At 42.0% G+C, this 14,285-nt stretch overlaps 1 protein-coding gene across 17 annotated transcripts in view; it reads left to right on the top strand.

Annotated features, from left to right (window-relative positions):
• LOC107273530 (patronin) overlaps positions 1-14,285 on the top strand; it is a 49,299-nt gene that overhangs the window by 14,387 nt on the left and 20,627 nt on the right. For 15 of the 17 annotated variants that reach the window (XM_015751842.2, XM_015751841.2, XM_025090883.1 and 12 more), the window contains 3 exons: positions 11,666-11,761; positions 13,539-13,754; positions 13,830-14,284. In XM_015751842.2, the coding sequence (XP_015607328.1) occupies positions 11,666-11,761; positions 13,539-13,754; positions 13,830-14,284 (767 nt within the window). Of the gene's footprint in view, positions 1-1,576; positions 1,729-11,665; positions 11,762-12,187; positions 12,373-13,538; positions 13,755-13,829; position 14,285 lie in introns of those variants that run through there. The other 2 variants (XM_025090881.1, XM_015751846.2) reach the window with 2 other exon arrangements.

Raw genomic sequence — 14,285 nt, 5'->3', positions numbered from 1 at the left:
AATAAAACAGCTCCAGTTTTACTTGGTGCGATCGCGCACTCGGCCGAGGTCGTTACCCCGAGAATCAACGAAGAAGTGGACGTCGACGTTTAAACGATCGTTGCACTTCGCCTCGTGGACGCGGAGTAACGTTAATCGTACGTTGGATAAGGATCGACCGTGTCTCGTTTCACGTATACCGTATCCCTATCTGTATGAACACGTGGTCATCCATACGGAAACGGCTAGACTGCTTTTGAACAGCGAAACGAATAATTGTCCAAAGACCTTGTGTATTTAAAAATTTTCCTTTTATCAACTATCGTGTGGATTTTTAGTCTCGTATCACAGTGCGACGGTCGAGCGTTTTCGTGCCACGAAAGTAGAAAGCTTGCAGCTGCCCAGTAAACAGACTCAACGTGGGTGGGCCGTGTTTGCACTTACCGTCTATGGCTTGCGAGCAGAAGCATCGATCAACCTCAGGGGATATGTCATTGCTAAGGAGTCTTACACGATATACAATTTTGAGGTTAGGTGGTTTCGTTATAGTCTTTGATTTCGTGATGATCTCTCACTGGAATTATTCTCTACGGCCGTACTGTGAATTGGGCTTGGAGGGACGGGTGGGCGGAGCCTATACTGTCGTGAAGTTGGCCTCGAATAGCACTAACGTACTTTTCTCGTTATACCCAGCATGCCCCGGGAGGATTGGGATTGCCGTTGACGATATTTCCTGCTTATGACAATACTCAGCTGATTTCGGGTTTCTTCACGTCCCACGTGCCGCGCAATAATCCTGGTTGTGTTTTCGGTGATTCTTGTCTCATCTTTGTATCCCCCCGGGATAATGCGACCGAAGCGTCCATTTGTTATCCAGCTCATTTGCAGAGTCACGGCTGCACGTGGCGGCCCTACGCGTCGAATGGCTGAGTGTGTCCTTGCACAATGCTCCCTGGTGTAAATATCCTACTTCGGCGTCCTTACTCATAGTGGTTAATGCTGTTAGTGCGTGGAGAGTAATCGTACACGGGCACGCGACTTATGTACAATATACATATGTATATGTGCCGTATAGATATACGATCGGATGGATTTTGCTTTATTGAGATTTTTTTTTTTGCTTTTTAGGTTAGATCAGGCTCCGACGAAATTTTTCGAGGTCGAAGGATCAGACGCGTGCGATGCTTTTTTTTTTCAAGTCTCGTTTGGATGTCCTGCTTTCGTAATTGGACTTTGGCTAATTGTGAATCGGCCGACGGACTCCGACTGTTCTGTGTATATTTGAGCTCTTCGAGTCGGCGATATGATTTCACCATTAATTGCCGTAAACTTGGATCCGTATGGACACAAGAGATTGGAGCTGAGTGTTCGACGATCGCGGTGTAACAACCCCGCGTTACCGGTCGCTGTGGGCAACAGTGCATGGAAGCGCGATCCACATACGAAACAGTGCGAGTTCCTGGGGCACCGGTAACCTCTTCGTCGGTGATTCTACACGATCGTCTAGTCTCTAGGTTTTAGCTTCGGGCCGCAGTATCGTTTGACGACTGCCGTTCGCGGTACGTGACTAATAGGACTGTTTGAGAACGTTTGTGAGACGAAAACATTGTTTTTCGGAACGCGTATTATGGGAGTTCGTCGTTACGGCTGTGAAATCGCCTTTAGGTATTTCTGAGGGATTTCGTTGCGCGGGCTGTTAGAACGCTATTACAAGAGGTCTGAATGATCTGGATACTTAGGCTTGTTTTGGTAAGCAATAAATTTTTTAATTTTGTAACTTTTTTTTTAATTTATGTTTCCTCTGGCCTTTTTTTTTTCTTCGTTCGACCTCCACGAGTCAATTGTGCAATTCCTTTTGGAATATCGTTGCGCTGCTTTCTGTATACTTATAGGAATCGATTAGTATTCCTGTCGTTTATTTCTCGCCCACACTCTTTCGCCATTGGTCTGTATAGTCTCGACCACGCTCACGCGTGAACTCGCTTTAAAAGGAGCGATACCGCGAGTCAAGGTACGAATTCATATTTGCCGATTATGCGTGTGTTTATCGCGGGCGACCGTTTTGGGCAGCGTTCACAGAGCCCCGGAGCCTCGCACACTGTACAGCGCCCTCTGTACAGTATACGCTTAATAACGAAGTTAATTACGAAATGAGTTTTCGTTCCTTAACCCACGCGCGACTCGTTAACGTATACACGGCGAGATCGAGAATTTCTATTGGGACAAGTAAAAGTTCTAATTTGACCTGTTAACACGTATTTACTTATTTTTTTTTTTACCTCCTTATCTTTCCTTCGTACAGAAACGCATAATCGCTTCGAAGACTTTTAAGGCCCGTGCGCCATATTTGCCCAATGACCCCTCCGACCGTTCTCTCGCGTCTCGTACCGTGTGAACGCGGCTTAAGATTATGAAACCACGAGCCACGGATACCACCGGCACATTAGCAAAACGTGTGCAACAAGAGGCGCAGGCGGGTAACTGACCTAGAGCTACATCGAGGCGAGGCAAGCATGAAAGTAGCAAGCGGTCAATGTACTCGTTATTATGCCGTACGAAAAGTATCGGTTCGATTTATCGATATTCGATAATAATCGTTTTTCGATAATCGCCGAGATCGGCTCGCGAAGGATCGATTTTACCAGCTGCCGGGTGTGCAAACCGTAGGCGGAGACGACTCGGGGAAAGATTCACGATTCTTTTCGATTGTCGAATCACTCTTTTTTTTTTCTTTTTTTTTTTTTTTGAAACCTCTCAATACCGATACTTCACGGTTCATGAAATTCTTCTAGTCGCTCAGACTCGGCGGAACACCAGGAGGTTCAGGTTCAAGTTCAATCGAGCGTTTGGGCCGCACTGTAAACTATCCCCGGATTGTCTATCTCTGTCTTCGTCCTTCTTTTGTTCCCAGTACCCTCGCTGTCTCTGTCCTTTCTTACTCGGCTCGTCGCTAACGACTGGCCTGCCGTGTATAAACCGAGCGTGCCTGATTTCACGCCGCTCGAAAATTCAACTGGCGAGACCGGATTCGTTCGACTACTCGGGTCTTCGTACTCGTTCGTCCTATCTGCGCCGGTAGTTTAGACTGTCTTGATACGCGGATTCATTCCAAGGTCGGGTAAGCCTTTGCCTGCTTAAACTAAGTCTGTCTTTGGTTTGGCGTTTTCACGGAGCGACGGAAACGACACGTGGCCAAGGAGATCGGCGTTGACTTGGTTTGACATTTTTTTTCCAAAAATTATTTGTCATTATTATTATTCATCGTGCGTCTTTTGGTACTTTGGGGATTCCGTGCATCCCATTTGTTTCGATATATCGATTTATCGCGCGGTAAGAAAGCTATCTGAAACCGGTAACCGCTCACTTCGGGTCGCTCGGACCCAGCCTACCGAGTCCGGACAACTTTTTCTCGCTCCTTCAGCCGCACGGAAACCGTAGAAAATGTTGCGTTGGCGAAGCTCACGGCACACTACTTCCCACGTCTGCTGCTGGGTGCAGCATGGTCTTCGCCTACGCAACGGAAGCTTTAGCCAATACGTAGAAATAATTATTGACGTTTCTTTTTCTCCTTCTTAAACCTCTATCACGGCTTTTAAGACTCTTATACGGCCTTGGCTAAACTTGGATTTTTTTTTTCAATTCAAAATTACCGCCATTCCAAAATTGCCGTTCCGTAGACTTGCCGTTGGCTCGTGACTCACGCAGTGCCCAGAGGAGAATTAGTGACTCAGATTCTTATGGTTTTGTATACGCAGCTCTCCCTATTCCTTGATTTATTTATTTTTATATATTTATTTATTTACTTCGTCACGCCCCGCGTCTAAAGCTCCTTCCTGCTTTTATGCTTTCATGATACATGGCGCTGTTTTTCTTGCCCACGCTCTCTCTCTCTCTCTCTCTCTGCACACCGTGGAAACCAAACGCGTGCAGCGGAGACTTAAGGTTGGTTCTCATGTACGGTAATACAGCGACACGAAGCCTGACAAAGCAGACCCTTCGCGACCTTGTATCATCTTACCGTTTATTTCCTATTTCCTTGTTTTCATGGGTTTTCAAAATTTTTTTTTTTTAATCGATCAACCAGGTACCTTTGTGACAGGTCATAATGGTCCATTCTCTTTTCTGTCTGCTATTCGATTCCAGTGGTGAGCTTAACACGAATTTGAACACTTCTGTTTCTATTGCTCGTGTTATGCTTCGTTCACTCGTCATTCTCTCAGCACTGCATTTTTAGCTTCGGTGCAACTGCAGTGCATCAAGGGGTGCATCGCTCAATGAACGAAAAACCTGATCCATGGCTGCCGTTAACGACTCCCGGAGAATAGTGTTTTGTACCGGTCACTACTTTTACGCTACTACAAACCGGATTCCTGATAATCACAATAATCCTTGCACTCGCATGTTCACTCGAAGCTCCACGATTTTTATTATAAAAATTTTTTTAAAAATCATTCAATGGTTTTTCCTATCAGTCACTACTTTTTTTTTGATACACCTAGCTAGATTGGAATCTTCACAATCATCCCTTTACCATCAGGTTCACTCGAAGTTTCACGCTTTGGATTACACGAATTTTCGAAATTCAATAGCACACGTTGAAAAAGTTTACTTGGAACTTATGTTTACTTTGCGCACAGAGCAATTGTCAAGATCGATAAAGACTTACTGATATCAAAAATATTTTTGATAAGAATAATGAAGATTAGGGGAAAAAATAATCTAGTCTACACATTCACTTTCTGACGATGGCTTATAATATTTTATACCTTAAAAAAATGTATGTCCAGCGCATTAGTCATTCTTTTCGCTGAGAATTGCGTCAGTGTTTTTACTGGCGCTTGTAATGTCTATGGTAACGATATAACGGGTGATCCTTGGCCGCCCGTGTCTGCGAGGATTTCGCAGTGTGTCGGATACTCCAAGAATGGACATGGAGAGAGAGTCTATTGCTCAGGCAAAGTACCACGATCTTTTATCTTACTTAGCGTCATCTTTCAAATACTTCTTCTCTTTCTCTGTTTGCTCGCTGCACAACCTACGGGCCTACTGACAAGAGGAATACGCACTGTCTGACTTGGCCTGACTTGAATCCATCGACTTTAGAAACTCACGAGTGTTAACGTGGCTGTTAAAATTTTTCATAATTTCAGTCTCATATTTTTATATCACATTGATTCTCATTCTCATCAGTTTTTTGAATGGATATGGGGCGTGCGATTAATCATTGTGATATTCTGGTCGGATCGGTTATGGGTGATTAAAGAACGTTCACAAATTCCAAAGATTTATAACGCCTAAAACAGATGCTTGTTTCACATATCTTATACGGAAAATAGTCGGGGCGATTTTTATAAGAGTTGGTAGGCGAGTAGAGCGTTTATAAGAAAATTAAAAATTTTTTTTTTTCAAGATTTTCAAAACAATCTTGCCATGTACAATGGCAACATTGTGGATGTGGGTCCGACACATCAGCTCCTTTCGAGGGGACTTATTTACGTTTCGGTTCGTAAGGAAGTGGCCCCTCAAAATTGAACTGGTGAGAACATGCGCACGGTACTAGCTGCTCATACTAGTTTCTAACGGATGAGATGCTTGAGAAAGTACGATAAAACTTCGATATTGGATCTATTAGCCCTGAAAATTTGCGAAATACAAGAAAAATGGCTCTGATAACAATTGCATGGCTCTCAACCTATTTTTAGATAATGTACGAAAAAAATTTGGTATTTATCGAATATTTATCTACACATCTCTTGTTTCATAGAAACTCGACTATGCTTGCATGAAAAAATGTACAGAATCACATTTCAAATCTAATCGTGTAAAACGAAGTTTCTTGTAATATAGTTTCTTCCAGTTATTCGGTATCGAAATTGTCATTCAATCACGATAAACATATGAATCACGTTTTTAAAATGTAGAATCAGGCCAACATCAAGTCCCAATTGTCCGTGTCTGTTTAGATTACGAACGCAAATAATATTATGCGGGCGAAATAATAATTTCAATAACAACTGAGACATAACATGATTATGTGACGATAAATAACATTAACATAAAACATAACCAAAGCACAGTAGATTTTCGCGTATGAATAATTTAGCAGATGTCATTTCCTATTCTAAGTTTCAAAATAAACGTTAACAAGGTTGATAATAATAGAGCGTTGATCACTCTGATCCTGCACCGGGCTGTATATGCAAAATATTCAAGATCAATTAATATCACGTTGAAAATTTTGCGCTAATCGGTCCGACACGAAAGTCTTAACATACAAGGATACCGCATCCCTTATAATCTAATACGAACAGAAGACGCTCGTGTCTCGAGACGCTCTACTTACCTACCAAGTTTCATTAAAATCGGCGAGCAACTCAGCAGGTACATTCCTCATTAGAACCAGACATAACCTCAATGCTCTAACGCGACTGGCATAGCAAATAACAAAAAAAAAAATCTTGTATAGAAAATTTGTATTCTTGAATTTTTTATACGCGCTCTACTTACCTACCAAGTTTCATTAATATCGACGGAGCACGCCTCGGGTATATCCCTTGACAGACGCGACATAACCTCTCAAGGTTCTAACGAGAGACTAGCATAGCTAATAACACGGCAACAATAACCGTTCTGAAAAAGCGTCGTATAGAAATTTTTGTTCTCTCTAAATTTTTTACACACTCTCTTATAACCTGTGTCCCTGCAGTTGCAGACACTGCACTACGTACTATACCCAACGTTATACGTATTAGCCTGTGAAATATAATCGTTGGCGCGCGTGGGCAACGTCCGTGGCCGGGATCCATGCTAAGTCGCTTCCAGCTTTACAGTGCGTCTATCGTTGTATTACAAAGGTACAACGATTCCCTGCCCGAATAATTCTTACGTAACGTGTACGGTGGGTTTGTTGACAATTATTTAATTCATCGTTCCTCTGTCTGGCAATATTTGAGTTTTCATCGATCCAGTCGTTTGATTAGTCGTTTGAATAGAATACTATGTATAGTCTTTGCGTTGACTCTTTTTTATGACAGTTTAGTTCGAATCGACCGCTGACTTGACTCTAGCAGTTTGTCACGTGACGTCACAATAGGGCCTACGGCAGCGGATTCGCTCGCACGTAATTTCAAAGCGTAACCGTCTCTTGCGGTGACCAGGACTCGCGATGACGGCTTGTCTTTTTATAGAAGAATTATAAGCGACACGGACGCTGCCCGACGTCGCGACGCGCATACTCTCCTCCTTTACATTCTTCCTCGCTCTCACATAACCTCTTGTCGCCATGTACGACGACCTATAAACAGATATTACCTAGTTTGATTGCGCGTAATGGCCCATGAATGCATCCACGCGTCGTTGCATGTGACTTATTCTTACAGGGGGACGCGATTAATACGCAATCATATCGAACGTCTTTTATTTACATCCTTTTATCATTTGTCGAGATTTCCCCGGGGGATATTGATTTAAGGTTATGGCGTAGATATCCTTTAGTATTTCGTATGCTGCGCTTTAACTGGGTCGTAACTGAAATTTTATATGCTGTGGAATATCTTGTTTTTTAACCTTACGTGTAATTGGGTGGGAAATAGATTTTTTTAGTTTTTTTTTTTTTTTTTTTTTTTTTTTTTTTTTTTTTTTTTTTTTTTTTTTTTTTTTTTTTTTTTTTTTTCTTCTTTGAAACGTATACGGACTTTTTTATTCCCCTCACTTCCTCGTTTTCGTGCAATTTCACGGCTCGAGGATCTTTCTTTGGCATCTTTGCCACGAGCAGGCGCGGTGGCCCATATTTTTCGACGTCTTCTGTTACGTCATCGAGAATTCCGGGACTCTAGACTCGTGGGCAAGGCTCCTTGCCAATCCTGCTAGACTGGATCATTGATCAGTTTTTTTTGTTTAAAGGGAATTTATACAATATTTTTCTTTGGTAAAAAAAAATTCAGAAAATTTGCAGATGACACAGCTGGGTGCAGTAGGCTATGCTGGTTTTTTTCTTGTTCTGGGGGATTTCTTCGCGGTTACGTGGAGAACGTAACTGGTGGTTTCGTATTAATAATTCATCCTGGATTTGTGCCAGAAGGGAGGCCCCGGTTATGCGAAATAGGGAGGTTGATCAATTTCCCAAGTGCATTGGTATCCGAGTATTCCTAATGTATGAGGAAAAAGAAAATGGAAAAGGAGAGAGAGGAAAGGATCAGAAGCCTAGAGGAAACTGTGAGAAAAATTGAGAGTGGGAATGGCCTTCTGCACGGGGTCACTCGCAGTAATACGGGTCAAGAAGGTTTTCCTCATTCACATTACTAATTACTAATTATCTTTAGAATATTTTTATAGCTGTACGAGATTTTTTTTTTTTTCGTTTCCTTTACTACGGGGATTCATTTTTGAGGTGGTTCAATATTGAAATTTTTTTTCCAGACATTCCATTCCATAACCCCGGCGATCTCACGAGGTCACGAAGAGTGTCAGTTTAACAAGTTTTCGAGTTTGAATTTATGAGCCTGGCGCTGCCTTTGAAAAGTTTATGTACCGTTGCCTGATTGTTTAACCCACTTTTATTAGACGTCGATAAATACGAAAATCAAAGTGCGGCTGTACATGCCAATTCACAGTGTACGCTATATCGCATAGCCACTGTACATGTATTACGCGGGTATTTGTATCGGTTGTTATTCACTGTTTTACCATTATCAGGGTATTGCGTATGTGCATATATACGAAGAAACGTATAGAAAAGAATTTTTGGTTCCACCAGTAATTCGATCCAGGAAGTTGGTGACTTTCTCAAAAATAGTTCACAGACCTGAGTATCGCTAAGCGGAAATGCACTCGTTAAGGTTCAAAGAGAGGGATGACTTCCTTTAGTTGTTATAGAGTAATCTATAAGACCACACGTTGCGACTGTTAATTAAAATTTATACAGTTTATTTTGCGGGTATGGTAGATGAACGGGATGTAAAAAAATATCTAGTTACATTTTTTCCCCTAGCTTTATTATAATAACAAAATTCTGTTCGGTGTTTACGAGGCTTTTGCTTGTACACTGATTTTTTGCTCCTTTGTTTTGTCTACCGTGCTGTCTCCTACCGGGAAGCCACAGGGTATTGGGCGAATGAAAAAAGGGTGCAGGAAGTTAGCCCCCTATAATTCGAAAGTTCCGGTTCTACTTGTTGTTCTGGCTTGTTCTAAGTTTGTTCTATAATGTTCCAGAAAAACAAGTTTCTCAACTGAAATTTGTAGCGATGAGGCGAAAAAAACACTTTTTTACTGGAACCCCCCACTTATGGAAAATCAAACTTTTTGTTGTTGTTCCAGATTGTTCTTGTTGTTCCAAATATTGTTTCAGAATATTAATACCGCTAAGTAAAGAATACTCGAATAGGATCAAAAAACGTTTTATGCATAGCAAGTAGATATAGGACCATTTCGAACGATTTCCAGGTTATTCCAGCTTGTTCTAGGTTCTCCTAGGTTTGCATAGCTTTTCCTAGATTTCTGTAGGTTTTCCTATGTTTTCCTAGGATTTTCTAGATTTTTCCACGTTGTTCCACGTCCTACCACGATCAGCTAGGACAGTCACATAAAACCAGGGAAACACTGGAAAAGCTGAGCATTTCGAACGATTTCCAGGTTATTCCAGGATGTCCTAGCTTATTCTAGGTTGTTCTAGGTTTTTTTAGGTTGTTCCAAGTTGTTCTCGGTCTATCGATGATTGTTCTAGAATTGTATAACGATCGGGTGGTCGCAAGTCGGATAAAAGTAGGATGAAACGATTTTATATGCATAAAACGTTTTTTTGATCCCATTCGAGTATTCTTTACTTAGCGGTATTAATATTCTGGAATAATATTTAGAACAACTAGAACAACCTTGAAAAACAAAAAAAAGTTTCATTTTCCATAAGTGGGGGGTTCCGGGAAAGAAGTGTTCTTTTTTTCGCCACACCGCTACAAATTTCAATTGAGAAACTTGTTTTTCCGGAACATTGTATTTAGAACAAACTTAGAGCAATTCAGAACAAACAACGGAACCGGAATTTTCGAATTATGGAGGGCTAACTTCCAAGACTTATGAAAAAAAGTTCCTAGTCGCAATAACGAAAGTTCGCGTTGGATCCATAAACGAGGGGTCGTCTGTTTTAGGGGGCTAGTAGGGCGAGGGTGGGGCTCGATAATAATTCTACGTTCTGACTATGGCGACCTCTTTAATTCCGACGGCACGTCGAATATCCGAGAGGGCGCAGAAAATGATAATGAAATAGCCGTAGGGATATTTACAGACGTGTCCCTGGTATCTTTGACCTGGAGAAATATTTGAAAAATCAAGCTTCCGTCTAGTTACCATTTTTCATCCATTACTAGAACTGAAATACAGAGCGGTGCTATTTTTTTATTATGGTCTAGTTGCTTTTTTACCCCATTTTTCAATATTCCCTAAGGCCACAACGCACACCTGTTTTTATCACGTAACTTTTGCCCTGTCCAAGCCAATTTTTTCTATTGCAAACAGCATCAATTTCACAATGGAATCTCGAGGCGCCGTATCGAAATTTCGTAGCGAATAATTCGCAGCTCCTAAATCCAACCATGTCGATGCTACATTGCGTGAAAGGCTTTCCTGCATTACTATTGCACTGTGTATATGCACTTCTTGGCACATGCGTACTAGAGAAATGCGAGTCGGATGACTTCGAAGTCGCGGCCTAGTTTATACCGGACAAGACACGGTCGATGTTTCACGTTCTCGCAATTCCACCGTTTTACCCCGGACAGCCATCACATAGAAAATTCCACCAGAACTTTAGGAAGCGTCAAAACTCCCAAGCAAGTCTGGATTATAGCTCGAGCCCCAATACTAATAACAAGCCCGTAGATCCACTCAGGAACCGTGGAATTGTCCTACTTTACTTTTAATATTCTGACACTCGTTATGCAATTGACGCTTAAGTGCTGTTAAAAGATAAAAAAATCAGCAAGACTGTAATCAGCACTCTAGCAATACGAACCGTGCTAATTAACCTGTTTGTCGCAGCGCGGCTGTTGCAGCTTTGTAATTTCTTATCGATTCGCGTAAATCAACCGGCACGCGTATAAGAAGAATTTCAAGTGAAATTCAATTTTTAATTATACATGCCTTATGCGAATTTATACGCAAAACTCGTTCAAGGAGCGAATTTTAGTATTTTTATTTTATTTTAACATTTCTCACCCGTTACTCCGGCGTTATTATTTATCGACTTTACACGATGCTCCCATAGATACCCATGTCGACGACCATGGGCGGCGCGACGCGTCTCAAGTACTTTTCGAGCACCCGGCTCATCTTGAGTCTCGGGGCGAAGAGTGCGAATAGACTCTGCACTGCTTACTTGAGTATCTATAATAAAGGCATTGGTCGATAGCTATTCTATTTTCTACCTGCTTGATGGACATACTCCATGGTTCGATGCCCTTCGAGATGATGTTTTTACATATATATATTTTTTTGTGTTCAAAAATTTTCATCCTAAAAAAATAGAAAAACCAATGTGAAAGTGGTCTTCTTGGTGTCTCTTTAAAATATAGTAACGTTGCATCGTGAGATAACGATGCTTTTTTTAATCAATGGTATCCGTATATGAATAATTATCGAATCAATATTATTAATGTTACTTAACCGGTTAATTTTTCTTTTTTTCGTGTTTCAGGCCAAACAACGTGCCTCCGTAAAATGGCTGCTGTCGAAGGCGTACAACAACCGCGTGCCGGACAACCTTCGCGAGCCTTATTATCGTGATCATGAGGTACGTCTCTTATAAATTTTTTCTCTGTCCTAGGATAACTTTATTATCGTTATGCAATAACGTTTACGTGCATTTCATTGTGTATTTAGATTTTTGGGTGTATCGATTGACAATGGCTACTTTGTGCCATACGGTGATCACTCGTTAAACGTAGCTTTGAGAAGGCACGAAAGTTACGTGCAAAACTCTCATTAAATTCTTAAGTTCATATTTTTTAAAATTTATTCCGTCCATCTAATGTTGTTCCCCATCTGAAATTTACGAGAGGTATTCAAACGGATTGTTTAAAATGGGACACCCTGTATGTAAATATATATATATATCAGTCCCAGATCCAATTAGACCAATTGAATTACTTGGCAATCATCCGACTGATTCGCTATAGCGGAAACAAGAGGAATCGTCAGTCTTTGTTGTTGCACCGCGACAGATAGTTCACCCGCGACTGTAATGCGTCTCACGGCGATTCTATCGGGCGATTACAGCGTGCGCCGATAAGTGCGAGTGTCTTAGAAATTTTACTATCACGAACGTATCCGTGGAATTGCCGAGGGTCTGTTACTTCGTTCATGGAATTGTGTCGCGGTTGCAAGTCGAGACGTAGACACGAGGTGAGACGCTCATTACACTTCGCAACTGCATTCTCGCGTAGTCGTCGCAACTAGTCTGTGTCCTTTTCTTATCTTTTTTTGACTCTTGGAATTGCACTTCTCTCATTATTTCTCTTTGTCTATCTCTCTCGCTTCTCTCTTAACCGAGAATCTGGCTCTTGGCCAGATGATCATTATGTAGGTTGAAGCTTGGACTCTCTCTTTCTCTCTTATTCTTTCTTTTTCTATTCGGGAATTGCGGAGCACTAAAATCTACTTGTAATTGGACATTTTGCGGTTCTTTCTCTTTTTTCTTTTCTTCTTTCAATATGTGCACAGTGTATGTGTTGAAAGTGCAATGGAATTGCGTATTCTTGAAAATCCGCGGCAGGTGGAATTGCGCTAGATTTTGTTGGTTAGGCGATCGATTTCAGATGTCTTTTTATTTTTTAGACTTCTTCATGGGTCACAGTATGGAATTGAAGGGTATTTAAAGATAATGCATGGAATCGCAATCCTAGGTAATCCTGAGAAGTCACACTGGCAAGGCATGAGAGATTAACTCGTTAGTCGGGAACGAAGACCGTGTGCTTTAATTATTATTAGCTTAAGCACGGCTGCAGCGCAATTATACGCTACTACGAGTCTTCGCGTGTTCCGTTTATGTATGTCGAGGCGACGTGAATTTCGTGCACGAATTTCCGGGACAAAATTTCTCTCTGTGGTACAATTCCGATATATCGTAATATCTGGTATTATTTGTTTTCGAGTGAAATTATTTCATAAATATTTTTCCGTCCAGTTAACCTTGACAGAGTAACGAATTACCTAACGACGCACATGACACTTTGACTTGGGTGCAATGGCTACTTAATTAGATGCTCCGTTGAGCCTAAACGAGCCTTCGTGATTTGTCGTAAAAACGTTTCATTATCGTCAGGACGCATCACGATCCTCATACTTTCAGTCAAGGTGAAAGTTTCTAGGAGACTCTTTTTTTCATCTAAGGACCAGGTGCGGATGTATATAATTAGCGGTGATTTCTCGACGTCGTTCAGATTAATTACCCTTAGCTCCAACTAAATACAATGATTACGAAGGACTCTGTCACGTTTTAGGATTCCCTGCGCTTTTAACAGCAGGGATACCAAGTCCCGTCACACTGATCTATTATTTGCGCCTTTCAGGACCAGGAACACCTGAAGCCTCAGATAGTCCACGCTCTCTCAAATGCTGAACTCTACTGCCTGGCCCTGGCGAACATCTACTCGGACCCCAATTATCACAATCAGAATCATTGGGGCATCCTGCAGGCCCTTGCCAGGAAGGGCGTCTACGTCTCGGAGCCGAATAATACTCAGCTGACGGAAACGATCCTCATACAGAATTCGCCACTGAAAATGGTGAGTCCCGATATACACGATCTTGACATGGATCGATTGGACCAGCGATTAGTTAAATTTTCATATATTTTTCAGTCGGCGCACATGGCTGTGATAGAGGGCCTGATGGTCCTGTACGCGAAGGAGGTGGTGACGGGTGATCGCGTTGTGGCGGCCATTCAACGTTTCAATCCTCAGACGGAAGTGACGGTACCTGCCGATCACGAGAAGGGTCTCCTACTTTGGATAAGTCAGGCGTCGCAGGCGCTAATTGCCAAAATTCAGATGGAGGAAGGCGCCGGGGACAAGACCAGACTTCCGGAATTGCCGGCTGCCAAGGATTTTCAATCCTTGTACGACGGCGTGGGCCTAGCCGCTGTCGTAGCGTTCTACTGTCCCGGGGAGCTCAACTGGATGGACATCAGGGTCTCGAAGAGACCCTCTGTCGCGGATGCGCTTCACAATCTATCCATGGTTCATGCCTTTTGCGTCAGATGTTTGCCCTACTCCATCTTCCATATGCAGCCTGAGGATGTTACTTACAGGAGAGGG

The sequence above is a fragment of the Cephus cinctus genome, unplaced genomic scaffold (genome assembly GCF_000341935.2).
Source record: "Cephus cinctus unplaced genomic scaffold, Ccin1 Ccin1_scaffold1708, whole genome shotgun sequence".
Lineage (NCBI taxonomy): Eukaryota > Metazoa > Arthropoda > Insecta > Hymenoptera > Cephidae > Cephus > Cephus cinctus.
The sequence above is the reverse complement of the archived record's forward strand: the minus strand, read 5'-3'. Positions and strand labels throughout refer to the sequence as shown.